This window comes from Leopardus geoffroyi, chromosome A1 (genome assembly GCF_018350155.1).
Source record: "Leopardus geoffroyi isolate Oge1 chromosome A1, O.geoffroyi_Oge1_pat1.0, whole genome shotgun sequence".
Classification (NCBI taxonomy): domain Eukaryota; kingdom Metazoa; phylum Chordata; class Mammalia; order Carnivora; family Felidae; genus Leopardus; species Leopardus geoffroyi.
Genome location: NC_059326.1, coordinates 51,916,370 through 51,942,152, shown reverse-complemented (window position 1 = coordinate 51,942,152; position 25,783 = coordinate 51,916,370). Strand labels below are relative to the sequence as shown.

At 40.9% G+C, this 25,783-nt stretch overlaps 1 protein-coding gene across 3 annotated transcripts in view; it reads right to left on the bottom strand.

Moving 5' to 3' along the window:
- Positions 1 to 474: 474 nt before the first annotated feature.
- SLAIN1 (SLAIN motif family member 1) overlaps positions 475 to 25,783 on the bottom strand; it is a 62,418-nt gene continuing 37,109 nt past the window's right edge. For 2 of the 3 annotated variants that reach the window (XM_045479997.1, XM_045480013.1), the window contains exons 3-8: positions 19,339 to 19,488; positions 18,043 to 18,192; positions 15,629 to 15,970; positions 8,803 to 8,958; positions 3,278 to 3,560; positions 475 to 1,563 (exon numbers count right to left, since the gene is read on the bottom strand). In XM_045479997.1, the coding sequence (XP_045335953.1) occupies positions 1,488 to 1,563; positions 3,278 to 3,560; positions 8,803 to 8,958; positions 15,629 to 15,970; positions 18,043 to 18,192; positions 19,339 to 19,488 (1,157 nt within the window). In that variant the 3' untranslated portion in view covers positions 475 to 1,487. The remainder of the gene's footprint in view (positions 1,564 to 3,277; positions 3,561 to 8,802; positions 8,959 to 15,628; positions 15,971 to 18,042; positions 18,193 to 19,338; positions 19,489 to 25,783) is intronic. The other variant, XM_045480006.1, reaches the window with a different exon arrangement.

Here is a 25,783-nt window from a genome sequence, read left to right as displayed (position 1 = left end):
ACGTTTCATTTACCTTGCAGGTTAATTAAATGCCATTCTAGATGGGATTATATAGAAGTTTCTATTTTAAAACTTACCATTAAAACCTTCGCCTAAACTTTCCCTAGTACCTTGAGGTGAAAAGTTTTCCAACATCTACCAGATGTAGTGTATAATAAGATTTTGCTGATACTGAGACAGTATTTCAAATTCAACTCCTGTAAAATATGAATCTCTGTGGACAGTGTTCATCCATATATGTATTTCTGGGCAAGAGGCTACTTGAATTTTGATGGCCTGAGACCCAAAACCTCCCATTTCTTATCAGGAGCATTCTAGAGGAATAATTTTCACAAGTGTAAGTATTCTGCCTACCTGCTTCAGATCTAAATGCTGTGTGCGAGATACACAGCGACAATGACTGCTTTCACAATTATCGTGAAACACTGAAATGGTATTTATACTGCTTATGCTCCACATTCATGCGTGACCTGGTATTGCTGAAATAGTCTTTATTTCGGAACATTCCAAAAGAGCAATGTACACAGTAACAAATATTAAGTCATATACCATAAGAAAGCATTCATTAGTGCAAATGGGTTTTGTAAAAGGTCTATCAAAAAGATTTATTTGCTTTAAAATGCATTCATTTCCAGAAGCATTGTTAATAAAACATTACAGTTTCTCATCCTCTGTAATAAAGTATTGAAAATCAACTGTGGTACAGTAGCAAACATTGCAGGTATTAAGTGCAATGAGCCTGTGATGCCTTTATAAATCTGAAACCCACGTAGGACAATAAATTAACAATGAAAAAGACAAGACCATCTAACTGCTGTCTGGCTATCTCCTTGCAATGCTTCAGCTTATGTTGTGCTCATTCAACATAAAATTAGGTCTTTCAAATTGTATGGTGGATTTTTGCTGATATATCCCTAGAGCTAAAAAAATAGTACCTTACCACAAAAATATTTTTATGGCACAAAATTTAAGTTGTTCCATAGTGGTTCACATAGGTGTAAAAAGAAATAGGCACAAAAAATAAAATTCCTGTAAACTATAAAAAAGTAAATTTCAAAGCATAAATTATAGAACCTAGTTGTAAATATGCAATGTATTAAAATACAGAACATGTAACGGGAAGATGTTTAGAACACGTAAGTAAATAGAACAAGTTACTTTAAAAAACTCATGGCAAAGAAAGCATTATTGATACATCTCAATTCTCTCAAAAAGTATTCAGGTACATAGCAGTTCTACAAAAACTTCCTAGATCTAAGTGTCACAATACTGCAACCGTGGATTTGAGAACGTTGCAGTATTATCTCAGGCAAATATTAAGTGCAATAATTAGTCTCTGGTGCTTGGTCCATTGGAAAACAATGCAGTAAATATGTTAAAATGCAAAAGGGAAAGAATATCCCGACGTTCACGGTTACCTAGCCAGCTAGGTAACTCAACCCTCATTTCCACGTCTTTCCCATTCTTCAAGGGTACGCGAGACAGCGTCAGTAGCAACCGTCTCTCCAGTTTCCATCCCTCAGCGTGCTGAGTGAAGACAGAGGCTTTGGAGGCTGAAGGAAACTGAAGGGACGAGACAAGGAAACAGACTGTTAATGCTGCCAGGAGTCCCAGCGCTCGCTCTCATCCGTTCTCCACCCCACCAGGGACAACTCACTAGCACCTTCCCAAGCGCGCCCTGGGTTTCACGCACCCGACCTTCGCACCGTGCTCCCCGGCTGGAAACCCCGTTCGCAGCACACTGCCATGTGTGCTGTGGGTGCAGGAGTTGCAACAGAAGTGAAAAACGACCAATGTCCACTGAGGATAAAGAATAGCTTAAAATCAGAGAGAAAAAGATAAACTCTGTCTAAAAATAAAGTTGCTTCCTTGAATGCAGATAGCAAATTACCAAGAAGAAATTTTCCACCTTCCAGATCAGGATCTGCCTATCACACTGGCAAAGAATCTAAAATGAATCCTACCCAGTTTCTGCCTAACTCTGGGGAAACCTCTCCTATAGTCTGGCAGTGACAACCTTCACAGAGGCTTAGTTTGGAGGTGGCACGATAGCCTGTATACATCAAATGTGACGGTAAACACAGATCTGCACTTCCCGGGGCAGAATAAGCCAGAATTTATGAAGTTTGCAACAAAACGCTTCCTAGCTGGGTAGTAGGATTCTGGCATTCACTTTTGTTTACTTTCACGTGTTTTTCTGATAGGGGCTCAGATCAAAAAGTCAGAAACTGACACTTCTAATTGAAAAATAAAGACTATTTTACACGTCCTGACAACAAAGAAGGAAAAACTGCTTACTGGCGCATCCCTTTTCATCCTGTCACTATGGTCCGGCCCTCTCCTCAACAGCCTAACTTCTTAGGGAAGCTGTCTGTGGTTACTGCCTCCATAGTCTCATCTTCCAAATTATCCTCAACCCACCTCCATGGAATCCTGTTGACCCATGGAATCCTGCTGATGACTCCAAGTTCTCCAGTTCAAGAAGGGTACATCGTGACCATGAGCTTGTCTAATATGTGCCTTGCAACTAATCTGGAATTTTAAAGAATAAAAAAATCCTACCTGGACCATACTACACTTACCAACATAAGCTAACCCCGGCTTAGTATCACTAAGGTGCTTTTGAAAGCATGAGTGTGGGCAAGGGGTGCATGTGCACGAGATTTGCTTATTTTGATAAATTATTGCTTCAGAAGTATTTGCAGTTCTATCCTGTGCTAGACATAGTTCTTGGCATTGGGGATTTAGAGTAGTGAACACTCCTTCCCCCCTCCGCCCCACGCAATTTATGTTCTAGAGGGGACAGACCACAAACTAATGAAGAGGTAGAATCTACAGTCCCTCAGCTGCGGATACAGGCTCTGGGGGGAAAATGGAGAAGGAGGGTAAGAAAGAGGAGTTACAACGGTCAGTGGAGTTGCACTTGTGGACAGCGTTCATGTGGGTGAAGTCCTATGGTCGGGCAGGGGTGGGTACAGGCTGTACAAATAAGCTGAAGAAAGGAAAATACACAAAAGCTCTGGAGATGGAGCTTACCTGGTAAATTAAAACAAAAGCCAATAATGCGTCAGGAGTGAAGTGATGAGGGAGGAAGGGAAGACCTGACCACGCAAGGGACCACCCCTCCCAACCCCATCACTTTCCAGAGGAAGGAGGCCACACATCAGGCCATAAAGGGCAGCACGCCAGAGACAGGAAGAGTGAGGATGGTTCCCCAGCAGTCTCCAATTTCAAACTGCGAAAGAGGTGATGGAGACAAATGAACAAAGGTTCCTACCTTCTAACAGGCTGTGCAATTTTGCTTCGAGGCAGGTTACTCCCATTTATTGCCAGTGAAGGTCTTGGAAGAGCACTGCGGCCCATTATCCCAGAAGCCGCAGCTTTGTTTGGCGCGGGGATCCCCGTGCTGGAATATAACTGCAGGCCGTTGGATACAGGCATGCTGCTGCTGCCTTGAACGGTGGGGCTCACGTAGGCTGTGGCTTTCAGAGGCTGTCGGACGGACACTGGGAAATGGCCCACGCTGTGGATTCTGTGCTGAAGCTGTCCCGGGGATGGAACTAGAAGAGGAGACGACAGAGATGTGAGGGATAACCTGTACTGCTGTCCAACTGAGGAAATGCGCCTTACATCCACAGCAAATAGGGTAGGAAAGGGAATATAAAGAGAGAAATAAATGAAATACGGGTTCCAGACAGCATTTAGCACTAGAAAATTCTCGCTCTTGACAACAGTCTCCTATCCTGTCAATCAGCAACATTTCTGGGCACCTAACTATATTCAAAAGCCAGATCTAACACCGACTTCCTTTCCTTTAACAAATGGAATCATCCCTGAGTTCTCACAGGACAGTTTCTTTGCTTGGAAGATATGAGGATTTTCTTGATGGGTGCTCTGGGGATGGTTTCACGAAAACAAAACAAGGGGACAATTAATAGCTGTGACATAAAGACAGGTGTACCTATTGGCCTCAGTAGGTCCAAACAGCTTATTACAGATTGAATATTATCATAATGACATTTACCTATCTTATCTCCTAGAGTTGGTGGGAAGAGTAAATGAGTTAATCCACATACAGCCTTACAATGGCACCCGACACTTAGTAACCACTCACCAAGTGATATTATCTTGGTAACAGCAAAATCTGTAAAATGAAGGGAACTGTCTGGGTAAGAACTCTTAAAAATTTCATCAATATACTTACACGCCCAACGGTGCGTACCATTTCACGTGAAACAATGAACTGTTTGGCAGAAAGTTTAAACTGTAGAGTCCTTTTCTCCAAGGGGAAAAAACTGAATCACAGATTTAATGAAAACTTACACGTACAACTCTGCTTGTTTTTACAAACTGTTCTAGCCTTTGCTGCCTAATATTTGCAATTCAGTTAAATATGGATGCATCAGTTTAACTGATTTTGAACTTAACCATAAAATGTACAGTATCTTTTCTTATACAGTATCTTTTTGAAATAAAAACAGAAAGGGAGAAAAACAAAAAAAATCCATGGTTTTATTTAATGCCTACTGAATGATTTCCTTAAAAAATCAGTTTCATGTTAAGTGCAGTTTCATGTTAAGTTTCATCCGAGGTGAAATCTATACATAGGAATGCTGATGACACATATTCATCACGCTCAATTCAAAGTACCTGCATGGCTCAGTCAATTAAGTGTCCAACTCAATTTCAGATCAAGTCATGATCTCAGTTTATGAGTTTGAGCCCCACATCAGGCTTTGCACTGATGGTGCAAAGCCTGCTTGGGATTCTCGCTCTGCCTGTTCTCGTGTGTGCTTTCTCTCTCTCTCAATAAATAAACTCAAATAAAAAAAAAAAAAAAGGTTCTATGCAAGATTCTGCTATAGTTTTGATCCAACCAAGTTTTTGTGACACAGTAAAATTTCTGTTGGTTGACAATCTCTAAGTTCCTTTCCCACAAATTCTACCATTCCTTAGTTAGGTAAGCTTTTGACAATGAATATGTCAATATACTGGCTCATCAGGTATAATGAATGTACCATACTAATGCGAGATGTTAGCAGAAAACCAGGAAAGGAGGGGATGTGCAGGGATGTATGGGAGCTCTGTACTTCTAATTTCGGTGTAAGCCTAAAACAGCTCGGAAAAAAAAAAGTCTAACTTTAAAAATTCAGTATGTGAATTTGCCTCAATTTCTTTTCTCATACATAAAGTGCATAAATCTTAAGTCTAGTACTCAATTTTCAAAGTGAACACACTTGTGTCACCACCAGTCACTCCAGGCCATGGAAGTGATCTGCACCCCGGAAGGCTCACATGCCTCTTCCCACAACAGTAACAGTTATTCTCACTTTATCACCACAGATGGGTTATTCCTACCCTGAACTTCAAATAAATGGAATTATACACTATGTCCTCTGGCTTCTTTCACTCAACATCATGTTTTTGACATTCAGCCATGTTTGCACCGCTATGCAGTACTCAATTGTATGAATGTCACAATCTGTCTGCCTAGTGACGAAAGGCTGGGTTATTCCAGTTTGGGATTTGTGAACCTTCTAGAATATGTGTGTCAGTGTTCATATGTGCTCATTATATAAGATATATTCTGAATTCTACCATCATCACAATAAATGAAGTTAAACAAAGTCACTGAATACAACATCAAATGCAAAAATCAACTATTTCTAAACACCAGCAAAGTAGAAACTAAAGTTTGAAAAAACACTTAAGAATAAATTTCACTACGATGCATTGAAACTTCCTTTCAGAAAGCCATGAACACTTAGCCTGAGAGACGTGAGGAAGATCTAAATGAAGAGATGTTCCATACTAATGAAATAGAAGAATATTATGAAGATACCAATTCTCCTAAAATTTATCTACAGACTCAATGACATCCCAATCAATATCATTTGAAATGAAATTACACAAGTTACTCAGGAAAATCATCCTATGAACTCTCCTAATACACAAACAAAACAGACAACCCCTTGAGTATTTTAAAAGAAAAAATGATGAGAGTTAAACAGACATAATCCTAATTTTACAAATAAGAATCAGAATGGACATATAACTTATCCAAGAGCATATCATTAAGACCCAAACTCAGATTGTTTTACTGCAAATCCTGTGTTCTTCCTTCTGTATCATGCTGCCTTTCCAACATTATTTTACCTCTGTGTTTTCCAAAGTAAAATGGTCCAGAACTAGGAATCGTCAGGGTATAAACTTAGAACGTATAAAGAATAATCACTTAGAATGCTTACAAATGAAAGTAAATGACGGGGCGCCTGGGTGGCTCAGTTGGTTAAGCGTCAGACTTCGGCTCAGGTCATGATCTCATGGCTCGTGAGTTCGAGCCCCGCGTCGGGTTCTGTGCTGACAGCTCAGAGCCTGGAGCCTGTTTCAGATTCTGTGTCTCCCTCTCTCTCTCTGACCCTCCCCTGTTCATGCTCTGTCTCTCTCTGTCTCAAAAGTAAATAAACGTTAAAAAAAAAATTAAAAAAAAAAAAAGTAAATGAGAACAGAATCCTAAGATTTGAAAGAAGCATATGAACGACATATTGCACATCAGTGCTCTAATTATTATGTTTCTTCTCTCATTATTATGTTTGACTTTCAAACACCGATTTTTCTACCTTATTTTTTTACATTGATGAATTGGAATTCTCCTGTAAAGAATTTTCCCTTCTCAATTTATGTATTTAGTCCATTACATATAGACCTGTGGTTATTCTGTTGGTTATAATCCTTCACAATTATTTTTTTCTGTGGCTTCAACTGTCACTGACTTGGTCGCTGGGAACTTCTTCAAGTTGTTTTCTATGTTCTATATTCCCGTAATTTTTTGAGCACTTCGACCATAACTGGCCATTCTTTGTTGTGTGCATTCCATTTTGGGCTACATATGTTCTTCCGGCACTCGAATCACACTATTAAGCCACACAGAGTCAGAGTTAACAAAAATTCCTAATCATTACTACATTTGCTACTATAAAAACTATAATATAGTGACTGAGTGGCTTAGTCAGTTGAGCATCAACTTCACCTCAGGCCATGATCTCATGGTTCAGGAGTTTGAGCCCTACTATCGGGCTCGGTACCGTCTGTCAACACAGAGCCCGCTTCAGATCCTCTGTCCCCGGTTTCTCTGCCCCTGCCCCTGCCCCACTCACGCGCTCTCTCAAAAATAAACATTAAAAAAAAACAACAACCCTGTATTTTCCTAGTCTACACTAATACGATCAACTCTTGTACTCAAGTATAGAACTGTGTACTAATCTCAGTTAAATTTCATCATGATCTCATCTGGCCTATTGTCCTAGCTGCCTGACATGAAATTAGTAGCTCTGTTTCCCACCATTAACAAATTTCACAGGTCGTCTTCTGTGTCTTTACACAAGTCATTAATTCCAATATTAACAGATTAAGCCCTAATCTGATACAGCCCTATGGCATTCGTCTACTCATTCATTCAAACGTTTACTGCAAACTCATTATATACCAGGCAGCGTGCCAGGTGCTAGGCACAGAAAATCAGCTAAGCTGATAATCTAGTATGGAAGATAAAGACCATAAAATATGACACACTGAAAAAGGTAAGCACCAAAAATCTAATCCATTCTAGATATGTTTTGGGGGTTTATGGGGAAGTCTGTTAGGGTCATCAACAGAGCCTTTTCAAAGGGTATGTGTCTGGGCTGTAGGACAAAGGTAAACAGCAACAAGCTGCATAAAGAAGGGAAAGATCAGCGTAAACTCTGGGGTGATCAGAACAAGCTTCTGCCTCTATTCCTTCACCTGCATGGCCTTGTGCAAACTGTTCCTTTATCTGTTTTCTCAAAATGCAAAATGGGAACGAGGACAGAAACGACCTCATAGGGTTGTTAGCAGAACCAAGTAAGACAATAGCTGTAAACCGGTTAGCACAGTTCCTTGTGCACGGTAAATGTTGTCAATTTGTCTTTAGCAACTAAGACAATAAGAAATGAAAAACCGTCTCATGTGGGGCAAATGCCACGTGAACCCCCAAAATGGATCTGAGGTAGAAGGGCTTCAGACCACCCTGGTTGATGACTGGGCCGGCAGACTCTGAACATGCGTCAGGCCTCCTACGTTTGGGTACCAACACTGGGACTGTGACCCTGAGTCTGCCTCCCAGGGATCAGTGTCAGACTTAACCCCAACTACTCATGTAAACAGCACGAGCGGGAATGGGAGGGGGGCCCTAGAACCACCACATCCCCACACAAAATAAAAACATATGAATACAAGATTTCACACTCATTGCATGGCTCACTGCTGGGTAAAACATCCAGAGAATGAATGACAGACTGTGTGGTAAGCTGAAAGGGGGCAGGTAAGTACTACTTTGCACACTAAAATATAACTTCATTTTGAGAGAAACAAAGCTAAGATAACACTATGGTGAAAAACAACACAAAGGTAAGAGCAAGACTGAACAAATATGCTTTCTTCAGAGAAAAGGGATCAAGCAGAGATAGCCAGAAAGCAGCAGATCTGCAAGGAAAGAGGTTATCTTTGTTCATACGACAAGCAAACAAATTAATCATCGTGTAGTGCCTCTACTGCTATCCTTGGGTTTAGAGGATTAAACATAATTTACTAATTATTAATTGATAACATATGCACTGATGAAAATACCACTCAATTGTAATGGTGAAGTTAAAAAAAAAAAAAGTCACAAGGAGAAAAGTTTCCTGCCATGTTCGCAAAAGAAAAAAAAATGAAATAGTAAGATAGTTTTCTAAATGTATTACAACTAAAAATTACTAACGAATTACAAATTGTCACACTTACTGCAAGACTGTATTCTTGAAATCCCGTTCCCAGCTCCATGCAAACTTGAGTCAAAACTCTGACTGTTTCTCACGGCGACTGGAGAACTTGCATTGCTACTAACAGCAGTTGTACTTGGCATCCGAGCTAGATTAGGCATACTTCTTCGGAGCTTGTCTAGAAAAAAATTTCAGTCGAAAATCATAAGTTTATGCCAGTTAAAATAGGAGCTTTCAAAAATAAATATTATACTCAATAACATAAAAATTATGTGTGTTATGAACTATAACAAGCTACCATAGAATTAACCTTCTGTATAGAAAGCACACTCAGTATCTCCAAGAAAGGCTCTACCAAGCAACTGTTTAAAAAAAATGTGTTCTGGGGCGCCTGGGTGGCTCCGTCGGTTAAGCGTCTGACTTCGGCTCAGGTCATGATCTCGCAGTCCGTGAGTTCGAGCCCCGCGTCGGGCTCTGGGCTGATGGCTCAGAGCCTGGAGCCTGTTTCCGATTCTGTGTCTCCCTCTCTCTGACCCTCCCCCGTTCATGCTCTGTCTCTGTCTCAAAAATAAATAAATGTTAAAAAAATAAAAAATAAAAAAATGTGTTCTATAAAAATAAGTAGGAATTAGCTAATCAATTAGCTATTTGTATACAAATGGATAAATTTGTATCAAAGTGAGGTTAGAGAATAATCTTAACAGCCACTTAGTTTTAAAAGACACTAGAAATTATTGCATAGTAATTAAAAAAAAAAAAAAGAACCAAACTAATACCTACTGTATCTCTTGCTAGCATAGAAAAATGGGGAAAAAATTATTAAAATCCTAACTTGACATGTTCTGAGGTACCCACTCATCACACCAACATGACTACGTTAACTTCTGGAAAGTTTTAACTGTGAGTAAGCCACTAAACCTCTTGAGACCTGAAAAGAGAACGCTTCCATTTCATTGTCCTGGCTGAGCACACATGCTGCCACAAGAGGGCAGCAGAGAGTCGCCCACAGATCCCCGTGAGGCTGAGCTGTGAATTCAGCACAGGACCACAACCCTGCAAGACACACTGTCCCTAAACTGAAGTTTCCCGAACAGGTCGCTCAAGCTCAGAAAACAAAAGATATATTTGAATGCTAAGCCAAAACCATTCAAGTACAAAACCAGATTCACTTCTTCCTCCCCTTCACACACGGCACCTTCCACACTTACTCAGACCCGCTGGCTGCACCCTCCCTGCCCAGCAAGTCCTCTAATCCGGAAATTGGGGCCATCTCCTCAGACGCACCTCCCTTCTATACCCCCGGCCCCCGCGTCCTGTCAGTTCTGCCTAATAGTTAATGTGTCATCCACTACATCTGGTTCGGACCTCATTATTCATCACTCACATTTTGACAAAATCCTCTTAATTGGTCTCCACGCCCCTACCCGGTTCCTCCGCCTCCTCTCCCACACAGCCTGCTCTAGTCTCCCAAGAGCGCAAGCACATACCCAGTCACCCTCTTAAAGCCTTCCAATCACGCTGCCACCTTCATCCGAAAGCCCAAGCCACTGGGCATGGCCTGCATGAGACCCTCCGAGGTTTTGGCCCCGCATCCTTCTCCAGCCTTACCTCCTGCTACTCCCACCCCTCTGCCTAGTCTCCCATGCAGTGGATGAAGAAAGTTGCCCAGTGCTCCACACTCTTGCATCTGTGACGTACTCCAGTCACAGACTGGACTGTCCCTCCACTGGGCCACCCTTCCCCACTTTGTGGAGTGACCGAATGAAAAAGGGCACAGGAATTTACCATGTATATACTAAATGCCAGGCACCCCAGAAGATGCCGGGGGGACCACACTGTACCACAGGTCCAGTCCCTGACTCTGAGTTTATAGTCTAAACCAGGTCTTCTCAATCTTGTTTCCATTATCCATCCTAAAGAGAAAATCTAAATTTAACGTTAAATCTTATTTTTCCCAAATGGAACAAATTATATAGAAAAATAACATTTGGAACATTTGGAACTCTGCGGGACTACAAACCACGGTACTATCTCATGCTGTCCATGCACCCCCTAGTCTCCAAGATATTTTTATTTTTATTGGTATATGCCCTAAAACACCAACAGACACATACCAGGGCACTCAAGTTTGTGGTCACTTTCTTTCAGCTAAATTGGAAAACAAATGATATACTTGAACACTAATCCAAAATGTGTCCAAGGACAAAACCGAACTCATCTTCTCCCCCCTTCTTTGCACTGCTTGTTTCACATTACTTCTACCCAGTCACTGGAGCCCTGCCCAGCAATTTTTGCCTCTTTGCGGGAGTCTAGGGAAAAGACAGAAAAGTAAACAAATATAATAAGTATACTTACATAATAAGCATAAGAAAGTAAAATAAGAAAGTGTAAAGAGCGCTATGAGGAGACCAAAAAGAAGATTATGTCGACCTTGCTAACTTTTTCTGTATATCTCCTAGCGGAGGTATTTCCACTCCCACAACACATCCTTATTCCCGGTACGTATTTCTAGAGTTAATAATGCTCAAATACTGCCACTGACTGTTAGTTTTCTTGACCATTTTCCTCAATATCTCCTTGAGGCCTATTTTGCACAACCATAGGTTTCATATTCCTAAATTCTTGTTAAAGTTCCTAACCCCAGGCAGCAGGCATTTAATACATTCAGCACATGTTATTTATGTGTATGTTGGCAGACGGTGTGTGGTAGGAGAAATAAGGGAGAAGGGACTGGTCTTAGAGTCTACATCCAGATCTTCTGAACATCACACTAACTGGATGAAAATCGAGCTTCTATTAACGCAAGACTAAATTACTTTGACTATATATATTTAAGCTGCAGGGAGCACAAGGAAAGAATTATATGCTACCATTTAGAATATGAATTGAGTTTCTACATTTCTAAGTTTCCAAACTATTTACTATAAAAGTGTTCATAGCGGCATCTGGGTGGCTCAGTTGGTTAAGCATCCGACTCTTGGTTTCCGCTCAGGTCATGATCTCACGGTTCGTGAGTTCGAGCCCCGCATTGGGCTCTGCGCTGACAGTGCGGAGTCTGCTTGGGATTCTCTCTCTCTCGTTCTGCCCCTCTCCAACTCACTTGCTCTGTGTCTCTCAAAAATAAATAAATCTTAAAAAGTTGAAAAAGTTTTCATATATACAGAAGTGTTGAAAAGCAGTGTCGTATCTGCATGTTTTCCACCTAGATATGCTAGTTGTTTTCATTTTACCATAATTAATTCATCTCCACATATATACATAATTGTTTGCTGTGAAGCCACATAAAAGCTGCAGACCTCTGGACACTTGAACACTAATGCCTTCTCTCTCAGTTTTAATATGATGTCATGACTTCCATTAAGCACATGGAATACATTTTCTTCCTGGTATTTTGAGCTTCAATAATAAATTAGTCACTATGACCTTCCCACTGCCACAATTTCTTTTAAATTTTAAACCTAAAGGTACCCAGACACTTTGAAATCTTAGGTAGGGCCAAAGAATAAGAAAATTCTGTACAATCACAATACTTTCATTCCATGTAGACAAATTAACAATAGGTTTTAATAATCCGCATACAAAATTTTCCCATCAAGAATGTCCTTCATAAGCATTTCCCTCTAAACCACGATCAGTCAAGGTTCACACATTAGATGTGGTTGTTGTGTTTCTAATCTCTATTAATCTAAATGTATCTGTTTTTAAAAACCAATCTTTATTCCTGTAAGCAGCAAGTCAGTCTCACAAAGCTTTAAATCTGAAATAAGCTCTTAAAAATAAAGGCTTCCGAGTGTCAATATCTAGAACACTTCTCCTCTGGGTGAAGCTCCCATCTACAAGCGATGTCAGGGACCATCTGGAAATGAGGTACACTCTTCCTGTCAAACAGTGTGGATCACACTAATGACCATATATGCTTTAGTGTTCAAGGAATCAAAAATAACATTCTATTTCTATCTTCACAAGAAATCAGCAATTTGCACTCAAGGACTGAGGTGCAGCAGGGAAAGCTGGAGGAACAGACAGAGGAAAGAATTCAAAGGAGCCTTCTCATGTTATTATTTCTCAAGCAGCAGCAAGAGTTACCACTCTAAGAAACAAAGACTAAAGAGTATTCGGAAATAAAGGGGACATGTGGTTACCCACCAATCAGATCTAGCCTTCCAATCAGTACAGGGTACAAGGGAGGGCCCGGGGCTAAGAGTGCTAACCTCATGCCACAGACAACCCCTGCCACACCCTAAAAAGATCCTACAAGAGTTAGTCATTGTTCACATCTGGAAAACTATTCCAAATATGCTTTTAATTTTATAACCCCTATAAATAGTCCCATAACTGTTTTTTAAAATTTTTTTTAATGTTTTATTTATTCTTGAGAGAGAGAAGGACAGAGCATGAGCGAGGGAGGGGCAGAGAGAGAGGGAGACACAGAATCTGAAGTAGGCTCCAGGCTCTGAGCTGTCAGCACACAGCCTGATGCAGGGCTCGAACTCACACCTGCAAGATCATGACCTCAGCCGAAGTCTCATGACGCTCAACCGACTGAGCCACCCAGGCACCCCGATCCCATAAATTTTAAGAGCCCTCTTTTCTGAACCTAGGCAGCGCTGGAGCTATGAAACCAATAAACATAAATATGCACTGGTGACTTCTTGTTAGTCATTTTTATTTAGTTTTTAAAGTTGATTTGAGAGAGACAGAGATAGCATGAGTGGGGAGGAGCAGAGAGGGAGGGAGGGAGGGAGGAAGGGAGAGGGAATCCCAAGGTGCCCCTCACTGCCAACACAGAGCCAGATGCAGCAGAGCCAGATGAAAGCACCGAGCCAAGAGGTCATGACCTGAGCCGAAGCCAAGAGTTGGACACTTAACCGGCTTAGCCACCCAGGTGCCCCTTTAGTCATTTTAAATGGATCGATAATTTATTCTCTCCTATCCATATTATTTTAGGAATTTAGAAAAAATATGATGGCCTAGTTTCAAAGCTGCCACTCTTATTTCACAATTTTGTTCAACTGATATTCCATGGTAACAAATGAAGGGTCAGTTATCTGAGTCACATTTTTTTAAAATGAGGGTGGGAGCGGAGACAGTCAGTCGTTATTTACTTTCCCAGCACTTTTCATCCAGGCAGTGCAAGGGTCATTATTTCATTTGTTTCTTAGGTTGGAAGAGTGTGTACCAGATGATTTGATGTGAAATTATACCTAATTTTCCGAGAAAGAGGTATTATTTGTCCACATTTTACAGCCAAAGAAAGCAACGTGTATGGAGACCCGAGAGACCTGTGAAAGACGGGAGTGGTGGGACAAGACTGGACTCCAGAGCCTGCACTCTCAACCCCCAAGTTAATCGGCCACAAGTCCAGTCCAGAAAACCGTGGTCGTATTCGATTTTCCTTCGCACATGGAGCCCAGGCCTTTTAGGAAAAATGAAACTGCCACAGTTGGACGCTAAGCTGTGGGGTGCCTCTGCTTTCCTTATGGGAGTCCTCACAGCGCAGGTCCAGGGAAACCGATCCTTTTCATCGTGGTGCTCGGTGTAAGGTGAAACCCCTCTTCTAAGGGAAGACAACAATCCGCTGGCAACACGGAGCAAGCAGCGGGGCCAGCGTCTGCTGGGCAACTAGGATACGATGTTTTAAGACACCTGACAACCATCAGAGCAACAGCTCGAGGCGTCCTTTTCCTCGATTTCAAAGCGAGGCAGACTTTCAAGACGCACATGGAATACACCGCTTTTCTGGCATTATGAGCATTGATAAATTAGTTACTACGACATGCCTTAGCTGCCACTTTTTTCCTTTTAAAGTTGATATCTAGAAATACTAGAAGAGAAATTATGACTGAAATGTTCAATAGTTTCAAAGGATCTCTCAATTAGCACGAATGATACAAGTACAGAAGAAGAGAAGGTAAAAACAAAAAACATGGTAACAGGTGATCATGAATACAATTTGTATTTGGCCCTGCAGTCCTTTTAAGTAAGCTGCTTCACCACTCCTGGGCCCAGTTTTGAGAAATGGTGCTATGTAATAATTAAGAGCTGTAGTTATAAATACGGTTTATTTCTCCATATTATACAGGATTTGCATGTGAAATCTGACCGGTCATTGGTACAAAATCATAGCAGGCTTAGAATATTACGTGATTGTTCTCCCTAGTCTGTTGGAGGTCAAGGACCGTACCTCCTGGATTGGGGAAGTAAGACTAACAGTGAATATGGAGAAAGGAAAAAACACACAAGAGAATGACACATACTCTGACCCACCACGTTGACAGTGACGCTGGGGCCGATCAACTTCCTGTTACCACGCCAAGTATCAGCCTCCGTATCCCTCCTGGTACACAGATCTTACTTCTAGATGTCAGAGGGAAAGACACATCCAAACTTGTCCTAAATCGGGATGTGCACAAGCATCACCATCCGTGCTTCCCATCCATTACCGCAGACAGGAGCAGGCAGTGCGGGACTGAGGTGGCGGGAGAGGAAAGGAGACACCGCTCAGTGCGATGGGCTCCACGGAGCTCCACTGTGAACTCAGCCAGCACCACCTGCCCGTCCAGCCTCTGAACTAGCAACCACATAAAGATGCCCCGTATGCATGACTCATCCTGTGCTGGCCACATCGTGGTGGTTTTCCTGAAGCTGTAAGTCTGTCAGTCTGGGACACGTGATCAGAAACTGGTCAATTTTAGATTTCAACTCAGACCATACTGGTAAGTTCTTGAAGATACACTTAATAAATCTGGGAAACATTTAGCAATTATTTATACTGACATTAAAACCATTTCTTGGCCCTATATGATAGATCAAAGCACACTAAATACCAAAGGACACATATAACCTACCTCCATTGGTCCTATTTGGTTGCTGATCTGGAGTTTGGGCTTGAGGTGAATAATACTGTTGCTGCTGGTAATTATTTGAAGGAAAATACTGGGAACTGGGGCTCCTCCTACAATCCCGAATGCTGGAGAAAGTCTGTGAATGGGGAATTCCTCTTTGGAAAGGCGAACACCTTGGAAGACGAGGCTGAGGTGGTGGCAAATGGTCAAATTCTTCCTCGTCCTCCAGACTGAATCGATCATATTCTTGGTCACTACATGTCCCTTTTTTTCCTGAATTCAGTGACACACTGGAACTATGTCTGGACACAGATGCTGAAGTGGACGCATAATCTTGCCTGAGACCTATGACAGAACAAGAAATAGTATCACCTCATGAGACATCTCAATCCAGCAAAAATTAAGTTGCAGTTAAGCATCAGAAGAAAATTTCTGTCAAATAATTCAAATGAAGGCCACTATCTTGTTCATAGTTTGTTACGTCCCAAGAAAACAGATACATTTACCTACCAAACAGATGTCTAAGATTAGACTGTCCTGTTGTGCAAAAAAATTGCCCCAATTCCAATGAAGAAGAAATACACTGCTACAGTTCATCAATCAGTGTCTGTCAATTTCCCCAAATGATCCCTTAAGCAATCTGGAGAGATACTCAGGAAAAGCTCTTCATCATCATTACAAACAGTATGTTATAAGTTAGACAATTCAAATAATCCAATCTCTGTCCAGGGGGTATTCCTCCTGCTCCCCACCCCAGCTTTCAAAGTCAAAGCAAAGTTCAAAACCTGGGGTACAAATATTTTCTAAGGAGGTCACCTCTCTGTTCTATTTGTTACTAATATTATCTTTTTCAAAGCACACAGACACTTCAACTCTTCAATAGTTTTGGGTTATCCTAAATGAAAACCAACTAAAAATAGTCAAACTGGAAGTTTCTAGTTATTCCTTTCATCTCACGGTCAATACCACAATTTTTTTTAAAGTAGTCTCTCCCTGACTAACTTCTGAAACTCACATTAATTGTCTAGTCATATATTTTCATAAAGCGTTACTGTTATTTTACTATTTCTAAATAACAACATAAAACAATCACTTTCTCCCTCTGAATGGATCTCATCAAACTCTCCATAAGCATTACCATGTTTCTCATAGTAGCCTTGACTAATTTTGAAAACAGGAAGTTGTTGTGCTTGAATGAAATGATACTTGGCTGTTTCTACTTATGTTGACCTGAAAAGATAAAACTCCAAACCAAGCCTAGCCCAGTTCTGTGATCTACATCTTACTGTGCCTTTAATACCTTGCGGTAGTTCACTCCTAGATTTGTTAACTTTCCTGCAGAGCCACTGATACATTGTCCCATCCCTAATGATCTCTTCTATGTTTATATTTATCCTGAGAAGCTTGTCAATGGATTTTAATTGAGTTTATATTAAGACAACTATAGACTCACACGCAGTTCTAAGAAAGAACACCGAGAGATCCCTTGTGCACTTTGCCCAGTGTCCCCCAATGGTAGCATTTTGCAAGATTATAAAACAATATGATAACCAGGATATTGTGATACAAACCCAACTTGTTTAGATATTTTCAGTTTTACTCATATATATGGAAGTATTAGGTTCCGTACAATGTTATCACCTGTATGATCAAATATTCACCACCAGTGTCAAAATACTAAACAGTTCCAAAAATCCACAAAACACGAAAATCCCTTGTGTTGCCCTTTTATAACCACATCCCCCTCCTTCCTGAGATCCCACACCCTGTCTCTAACCCTCATCAATTGTAAAATTTTCTCACTCCAAAATGTTATATAAATGGAATTACACAGAATGAAATCTCTTGAGATCTTTTTTCACTCAGAAGAATTCCTGGGAGATTCATCCAAGATGCTGCCTGCATCAACAGTCCACTCCCTCTTACTGCTGAGTAGTACTCTCTGGTATGGGAGCACTGAAGCCTGATTAACCATTCACCTCTTGAAGGACATCTGAGTTCATTCCAGTTTGGGGCTGTTACAAATAAAGCTGCTACAAACATTCATGTATAAGTTTTTATGTGAACAAAAATTTCCACTGTTCTAGGACAGGTGCCCAAGACTGCAACTTGCTGGGGTCTATGGGAATTGCATGTTTGTTTGTTTTTTAAGAAGCCGACAAATGGTTTCCATAGTAACTGTACCAGTGATGTCTTTATATTCATGTATTTTGACCAGAGTATGTCCTAACAACTTATGATGCCCATGAAAGCCTGAGGGGGCATTAACTGGCCCATCTACAAGGTAGGGTAGGCATGAGAAAAAGAATCTAATGTTTACCCATTACCTTGGGAGAAATGCCTAAGCCTCCCTATCCCCTCACATTTCAAGTAGAAGACTCTAATTTAAGAAGTTTCCTACTTTAAAGAGAACATACTTTCTTCTTGGAGACGAGCCATGATCTGGACATCAGTGAGATCCTGTAACTTATATCCCATGGAGATAGAATCATCTTCCAATTCTGAAGTACTCAGCTCACTGTCTATAGAGGACTGGGGACTGAGAGGGGAGCCCCTGGATGTGTAACCTGAAAAACAAAGGAAACAGGTTTATCATTTGGTCTGAAGAACTGATATTTACATAATGCTTTGCAATTCCTGTATCAAGTCAGCAATTTTCTTCCTATTTTCATAATGCCACTGAAGGGTGACCAACACGTAACCATTCAATGGCAAGACAATATGCACGTCCTTCACATGTTCATGATTCACATATATTTTTTCAGGTTCAATTTTCACAATTAAAAAAAATCACTCTGCAGTATACACCAAAAAAACTGTTAAGAGGGCAGATTGAATTATGGTTTTACCACATCAAAATGTATATATATCACTAGTGCTGAAATCTGCATCCCATTGGGTAAGTATATATCTGAAGACATTATAGAAGAATACTTAGTTCCATGTTCACTTTTGATTAATAATCAGATATGCTTCTCTCTAGTAGTAACGGATTATAAATTTTAAGATTAAACTATAATCTGGTCTGTTTTTCAAACAGGTACAAATAGAGCTATGAATGAATAAGAACATCCATCACATGTAAAAGGCTCACATGTATACACAGAAGCATATATAAAATCTCAATAACAGAGGGTACAGTACCCCCAGGAGATGGGAAGTCACCCACAAAAGTAAAAAAGCAATGGCTTGGGTAAAAGAACGAAGGAAGAAAGGCCCCAAAGGGAGAAAAACTGTAGGAATGGAATCACACCAATGCTGAGACAAATAAGGAAATGGCGAGAATTTCATCTCATAAGAAGCTACTGTGGCTATTTTTTTTTTTTCCTGTGGAGCCCTGGCTTAATAAAAAGCTACCAGAAAAAATAAAATTTTAAAAATTAAGACATACAAGGTTTACATTCCTGAGTCATAATAAAAACACTTGAGTTGTGTTCGACATTTAATTTTAAAGGCACACTAGGCATTTGGAAATGTAGCCATATACATATAGTTTTGCTAACCAGGAAAACTGCCTGTTGCACACACTTGGGAGCACACCAATGGTGCTCAAGCACAAAGGAAGGCTAGCCTTCTTGGTGCCCAAAGTAAGTGTGCAGCACACAATCTGTGTCACAAGATCACCCTCAACTTTTCAGTAAGAGAGGACAGGTGAGCTGTTTTTGGTGACTGAATGATAAAGCAAGCAGCTGATCAAGAAGTTGAAATATTACCTGTTCTTTCAGGTGTTAGTATTGCTTTATTTGAGGTTTTAGAGAAGCTGGGAGTATTAATGCCATTGCTATAAGGGCTGAGTCTTGCAACAGGACTATAAGGAAAAGCCAGGGAGACATTTGAAGAGAAGAGACTCCGCCATCGGCTAGCTGTCACAGAAGCAGAAAATAAACAGCAGCAGTTAGCTATCCGGAAGCAGGTGCTTATTTGTCAGAAGGAGAAAGGGGAGAGGTTAAAAAAAAAATGAAAAGACAAAGCAACTTTTCATAAGGATAACTTAAATGACTTCCATATATCGAAGGTGAAAATATTTAAAAACAGGCAATTTGTGAATTAGAGTCCTACTGATACCTTCATTTAAGAACTAGGAATCAGCTTGATTAAAGCCAATATATCTGTGTAATAATGAAAACCTGTTTTGAATTTCTACATTAGAAATGCTTTCTATTTCCTATTTCTGCACAAGGATTTAAGTGTTTTGTAATAATATAAATGTTCAGTGTCCAAAAAAGCTCAAGCTTAAAAACTGTGGGGAATGTTACTGTTACCTATACACAGTCCCATATTTTTTCCTAAGGTTCATTTTCAACCCATTTAATATGGAAAATGTTGATCAAAAAATAAGGAAACCTGTTCTTGGCTTACAGGACACAAACTTAAAGGAACTGCTGCATTTCTTAACAGCCCTGCATCCAAACCAAGGATTGTGGAAAAACAATACAAAATTGCAGGAGAAGGATACAAAATTTAATGACAGCTATTTTTGATGGAAGGTGTAGAGATGAACTGGCAACTTGTTGGATTTTTTTTAATAAAAAACATTTTCCAAATTTTTTGTATTGAACATGTATTACTTATGTAACATTTAAAGGTAGGATTATATATACTATTAATTTAGTACTTTAAGGAACAACAAGGAATTTTACCTACAACGGGCAAATGATCTAATTCTTCGTACACTGCTTCACCTGACAGAATTAACGTATCTCCCTCGGCCCAAAATGCCAACCCCTGCTATTTCTGAGTTCTTGGGATCATGCAAAAGACCTCAAAACTGTAAAAACTTGAGTAAGTCACACCAAACATCACATAGTCTTCCTTCAAGGCATACAGATTACTTTGCTAAGCAAAATCCATTCTTCTAAAAAGCAATCACTTAGACATGGACTCATAATAATAAGCAGGGCAGGAGGGAACAGATAAGAAATACAGAGGAGGTTAAACTTCACATAAAGCAGTTAGTTGGACTGTATTTGCTGGAAATCTCACCAAACCTGAAGCAGCAAGTAGGAAAAGGACTGCCTGACTCGCATCCCCAGATCACTCTTTTTTTTTTAATGTTTTTTTAATGTTTATTTTTGAGAGAGAGAGAGAGAGAGCGCGCGAGCGAGCAAGCAGGGAAGGGGCAGAGAGAGAGGGAGACAAAGAATCCGAAGCAGGCTCCAGGCTCTGAGCTGTCAGCACAGAGCCTGACATGGGGCTCCAACTCAGGAACCGTGAGATCATGAAGTCTGACGCTCAATGACTGATCTACCCAGGCGCCCCCCCCCCACCCCCCACCACTCTTAATGAGCACCACTAATGAGCCAGCGGATGGCTGAGGAGCACTTCAAACTGGGCAGTGCAGTTGAAGGGACAGAAACGATGGGGTGTGGGAGTCAAGAAAATAATCTGCTCCAAAATGGGGATACTTAAGAGCCCTGCAAAATATCACTAAGGTTATTTCAAAGAGCAAAGTGTTTCCTCTTATTTCAGCAAGAGTCGTCGAGGTAAGTACCACCCCATTCCAACAATTACATGCAAAACAGCTCTTCTTCCTGCAAGTGAAAGAGGAAAGCAGCCGCCTGCACAAGGATCACACTTTTCAGAATTCACCAGTGTCCAGAAGGGGACCCTGCAGCACAGCGTCACTCCTGACTGACGGCAGTCACCTCACTTACCCAACCTGTAATTAAGGGTGAGCTCTGTGCTCAAGCTCAGCCAGAGCAGAAACCCACAAGGCTGCCATTCCCCGTCCTGTAACTTCTAGACACACAAACCTGATTCCCAAATACACTGCAAAGTAGGGCTTGGTATGCAACACACCCAAGGTAGCCACTCCTGCACCTTTAATCTCTAGGACTCAAAGTTTCTCATTAAAATTCTGTATTAAAAAAAAAAAAAGATCAATAGCTCTTTGTGACTGCTAACTTGCTTAACAGATGATGTCTGATCACTTGCCAGGCAAATTACAGTAACTGCGTGTTCTCACCCACAGATGCAGGCGACAATGCATCCCAAGTAAACAGCATTCACTACTCTGCACAATAACTACTGTGACCCAGCCTCCCAGCACAATGGTACAGTGATTGTGGCAATGACAGCAAGATCCTGACTAAGAACACAATTAGCATCTATTGCAAGAAAGAATGGTCTACATTGTCCTTTGGCATGGAGGCTTTTAAGAAGAGGGAGGAGAATTATCGTGGGGCAAGCTAACAAAACAACAACATTAGACTAGTACCCAAGGCTGTGGCGGAGGAGGAGAGGGGAAAGGACAGGAAGCCATCACATCCTACTTATTCTTCACTATGTAGCTGAAGAATTCTAGGAAGCATTTTTATTTTTTTGCTAATACTTTGTGAGTAAAATTCTACTCCCCAACGTAGGGCTTGAACTCACAACTCCAAGATCAAGAGTCACATGCTCTACCAACTGAGCCAGCCAGGTGCCCCAGAAAGCATTTCTATAGTGAATAAAACAAAACAACCTTCTAAAGGGCAATTTTATCTTTTTTCAGTCAATTAATTTAATGGATTTTTCATATGAGGATGTTTTTTGAGAGGCTCAGGGATGACTGAAATGACCCTAAAAAAGGAGTAAGATGGCATTGCTAAAGAAGAAAATGGGAAACAAAGTTCTGAACAACAGTTATGTTTCCTTACACTCTACTGCAAAGTACTACCAGTAAGTAGAGGGCTTCTCAAACTTGGGATGAGGCTTGGACTATGTATCTGCTTGTTCTATTCCAAGCCCTAGATATAACGGAACTGGGCCCAAACACCAGGACATGCTGAAGGTTTTCCTTCCTAAATACCTTAATTTGGACAGCCTCCCAGGACACTCCTTCCCACATGCTCTCTGTAGTCCTACTGCAATTTCCTTGACCAGGATGCTCACCACCTCGCACCAGATGAATGTCATCTACTCCTCAAACAACCTGTAGCCGCCATCACCGTCGCTGGCAAGCCCACGCTGAACGTCATGACCAAAGCTGTGTTAGTCGGATACTAGTACTACGGTGGCTTTTCATGGCACACAGGATCTAGAAGGCACTCTGGATCATCTCACAGGACCCTTCCCCACTGCCATGCCCTCCTACCCACCTCTAGTGTTTCTGAACTTCCTTGCTAACACACCTGTACTGCAAAACCTTCTATGTTGCCTCCCTGATCTAACAAGCATCTTCTATGGAAATAAATGTGATTAGGTACTAAGGTATGGAATGAACCCTCATCTTTCTACAAAAAACAAAAATGGTCAATTATTTTCGGTACATCTTCAAAGTTGCCAGACTGAAAAAGTAAATTACAGATCTGTGAAGCTATTTTTGTTTTGTGTTTTTGTTTTTAAGAGAAAGGCAGAACTCACACGAGCAGGGGAGAGGGGCAAAGGGAGAGAGAATCTTAAGCAGGCTGCACACTCAACACAGAGCCCAATGCAGGGCTTGATCCCACAACCCTGAGATTATGACATGAGCTGAAATTGACATCCAAACATTCAACCAACTGAGACACCCAGGCGCCTCTGAAGCCATTTTTTGGAAATCATTAAGTATAACAACCCCCCCTCACCCCAGAAAAAACTTAATTGGATAAATGTTCCAGTGATGACAATAACAAGAAAAATCACAAAGGACAGATGATGGGATAGGTTTAAGAATCTAAATTTCTTTATTCTCCAAACTGAGAATTATTAACAAATACGTTTCCAGCCCCAATGACATTCCTTCTATGCCTTGCCTAGATTCATAGCAAATATAGCAAATATTCAAATTTTTGTTGAACATGTAGGTCTCTGCATATAATCAAAATCAAACTTAAGAAAGCAGTAATTCACACGAAAGGAAAAAGAGTAACTGATCTAATGAGAAGCTCAGTGATCATCCTCAAAAGATCGGTAACTCCATGAAGCTAAACGAGTTCAAAAATAAAGCAGTGCTAGGACATCTTCTAGAAACAATTATTTTCACATTTTCTTCTCACCACAGGGATAGCCAGTTCAGTACTGAACACAATGTCTGGCACACAGTATAAAATCAAAGTGCAATGTGGTCAAAATCTTGGTGTGTTTACTAACATTTCCTTATTTCAAACCATTTTACCATTCCTACCTTAACATCTAAATGGTTTTGCCCAATTTCTTAAACTTTATTAACTATAACTTAATATACACAGTATCTTTGAAGACAAAAGTTAGTTTAGACATTTCAGCCCAGCTGGATAAAGGCTCAATGAAGAAATATACCTGTAGGAGCACAACTCATTAATACTTCCTAATAGCCACTAAGTTGTTGAACTGTGTGTGTGTGACTCTTCTGGTTTCCACCTAAATGACTTTATATTACTAATGACTAGGGCCTATGATCAGGTGATTGACACATCAAGATTTAACAGGAGTCCCTGCCTAGGGTGAGCTAGGTCCTGCCATGCTAGGTTGCAATGTTAAAGTGAAGGGTCGTGCCAAGGACACTAGTTGGCAGGAAGCCTTACAAGAAGGTGACAAAGCTTACTCAAATTCTTGAAATGCTACCATCTCTTACAATCAAAGGAACTGTTGGGGCGCCTGGGTGGCTCAGTCGGTTGAGCATCTGGCTTCGGCTCAGGTCATGATCTCACAGTTCATGAGTTCGAGCCCCGCGTCGGGCTCTGTGCTGACAGCTCAGAACCTGGAGCCCGCTTCGGATTCTGTGTCTCCCTCTCTCTCTGCCCCTAACCCACTCGCATTCTGTCTCTCTCTCAAAAATAAATAAACATTTAAAAAATTAAAAAAAAAAAGGAAACTGTTCATAAAACAGCTAAAAGAGGGTTTAGTAGAATTTCTATAAATGCTACCTCCAATAGTGCAGCATCTGAGTTGGCTGAGGAAGTCCTGGAGGGCAGTGCTCTTACTCTTTCTAGTAGCTTCTAACAGTACAGCTACATTTCTAATCCAGGTACCATGGTCTGAATGTTTGTGTCCCCCAAAATACATGCTGAAGTGCTAACCCCCAAATATGAAGGCATTATAGGTGGGGCTTAAGTCATGAGAACAGAACCCTCATGAACTGGAGCAGTGCCTTATAAAAGAGGCTCCAAAAAGCTCCTGAGCCCCTTCCACAACGTGAGAGCACAAGAAATCTGCAACCTGGCAGAGGGCCCCCCATGCCTGCGCATGCTGGCACCTGGTCTCAGACATCCAGCCTCCAGAACTGTGAGCAGTAAAGTGCTGCCCACCTCCTCTGTGGGATATTGTTTCATAGTAGCGTGAAAAGACTAAGATATAGGGGGAAGTTATTCTAGAAAATAAGCCCTGATCTTCCCTACTTCCATCTTCTTTCTCCTTTCTCATTGACGAATAAGACTGTCAAAGGCAAAACTGCAGCCTGCAGAGGCTGGCTCGGTCTAATTTGCCACGTTCTCTTATCTATCTCTCACACAAAGCAGGTGATCCAGGACCATTGCTTTGAAAGACAGAAGGATCACATGTTAAGAAATCAGTCTAAAGAAGCCCCTGTGTTTTACTTCTTCAGCTTTTAATAAGTCTGATGAAAACTCGTTAAAAGCAAATTTTAGATCTGTTGTATTAAAATTCACAGAACTGATTTCTAAATAACTTATAATTTTGTATCTCCTCGCTTGTGGCTCTTCTCAGCTACCCAAATTTATATTCTCCATCATTCCCTAACCCAGGATCTTCCCTGAGAAACTGGTCAACTATCATTTAAATCTTCACAGGCAAGACCCTGTGTACCCCGTGAGCCAAAAATAAAGCGGCATGCTCTAGCATTATGCAGACACCCTACATTTATAGAGCACAGCCAGAGTCATTCCTTCATTCAAAATTTACCAAGAGATAAAAACAAAACAAAACAAAACAAAAAACATTAAAGGTCAGTCTCGAGTAGTGACGCAAATATCTTTCAAAGACACACACAGCACATAGTTATTTCCCTGCTCCACAGTCGTTCTCAGAAATCTGGCCCTGATGCTCCCACCTGCTTTTTAAAATTCATTTCTCTATTCATTTGAGCAGGCACCCACCATGGGACTATAAAGTACCAGATGCTGCAGATACGGAGATGAATAAAATATGATTATTGCCCTCCTTTCCTTCCCACTCCAATTTCTGAAGACCAGCTAGTGTAGAAGGCAGGCAAGTAAGATATGCATATGATGTGATACAGTAAGTGGAAAAAAGGCACCG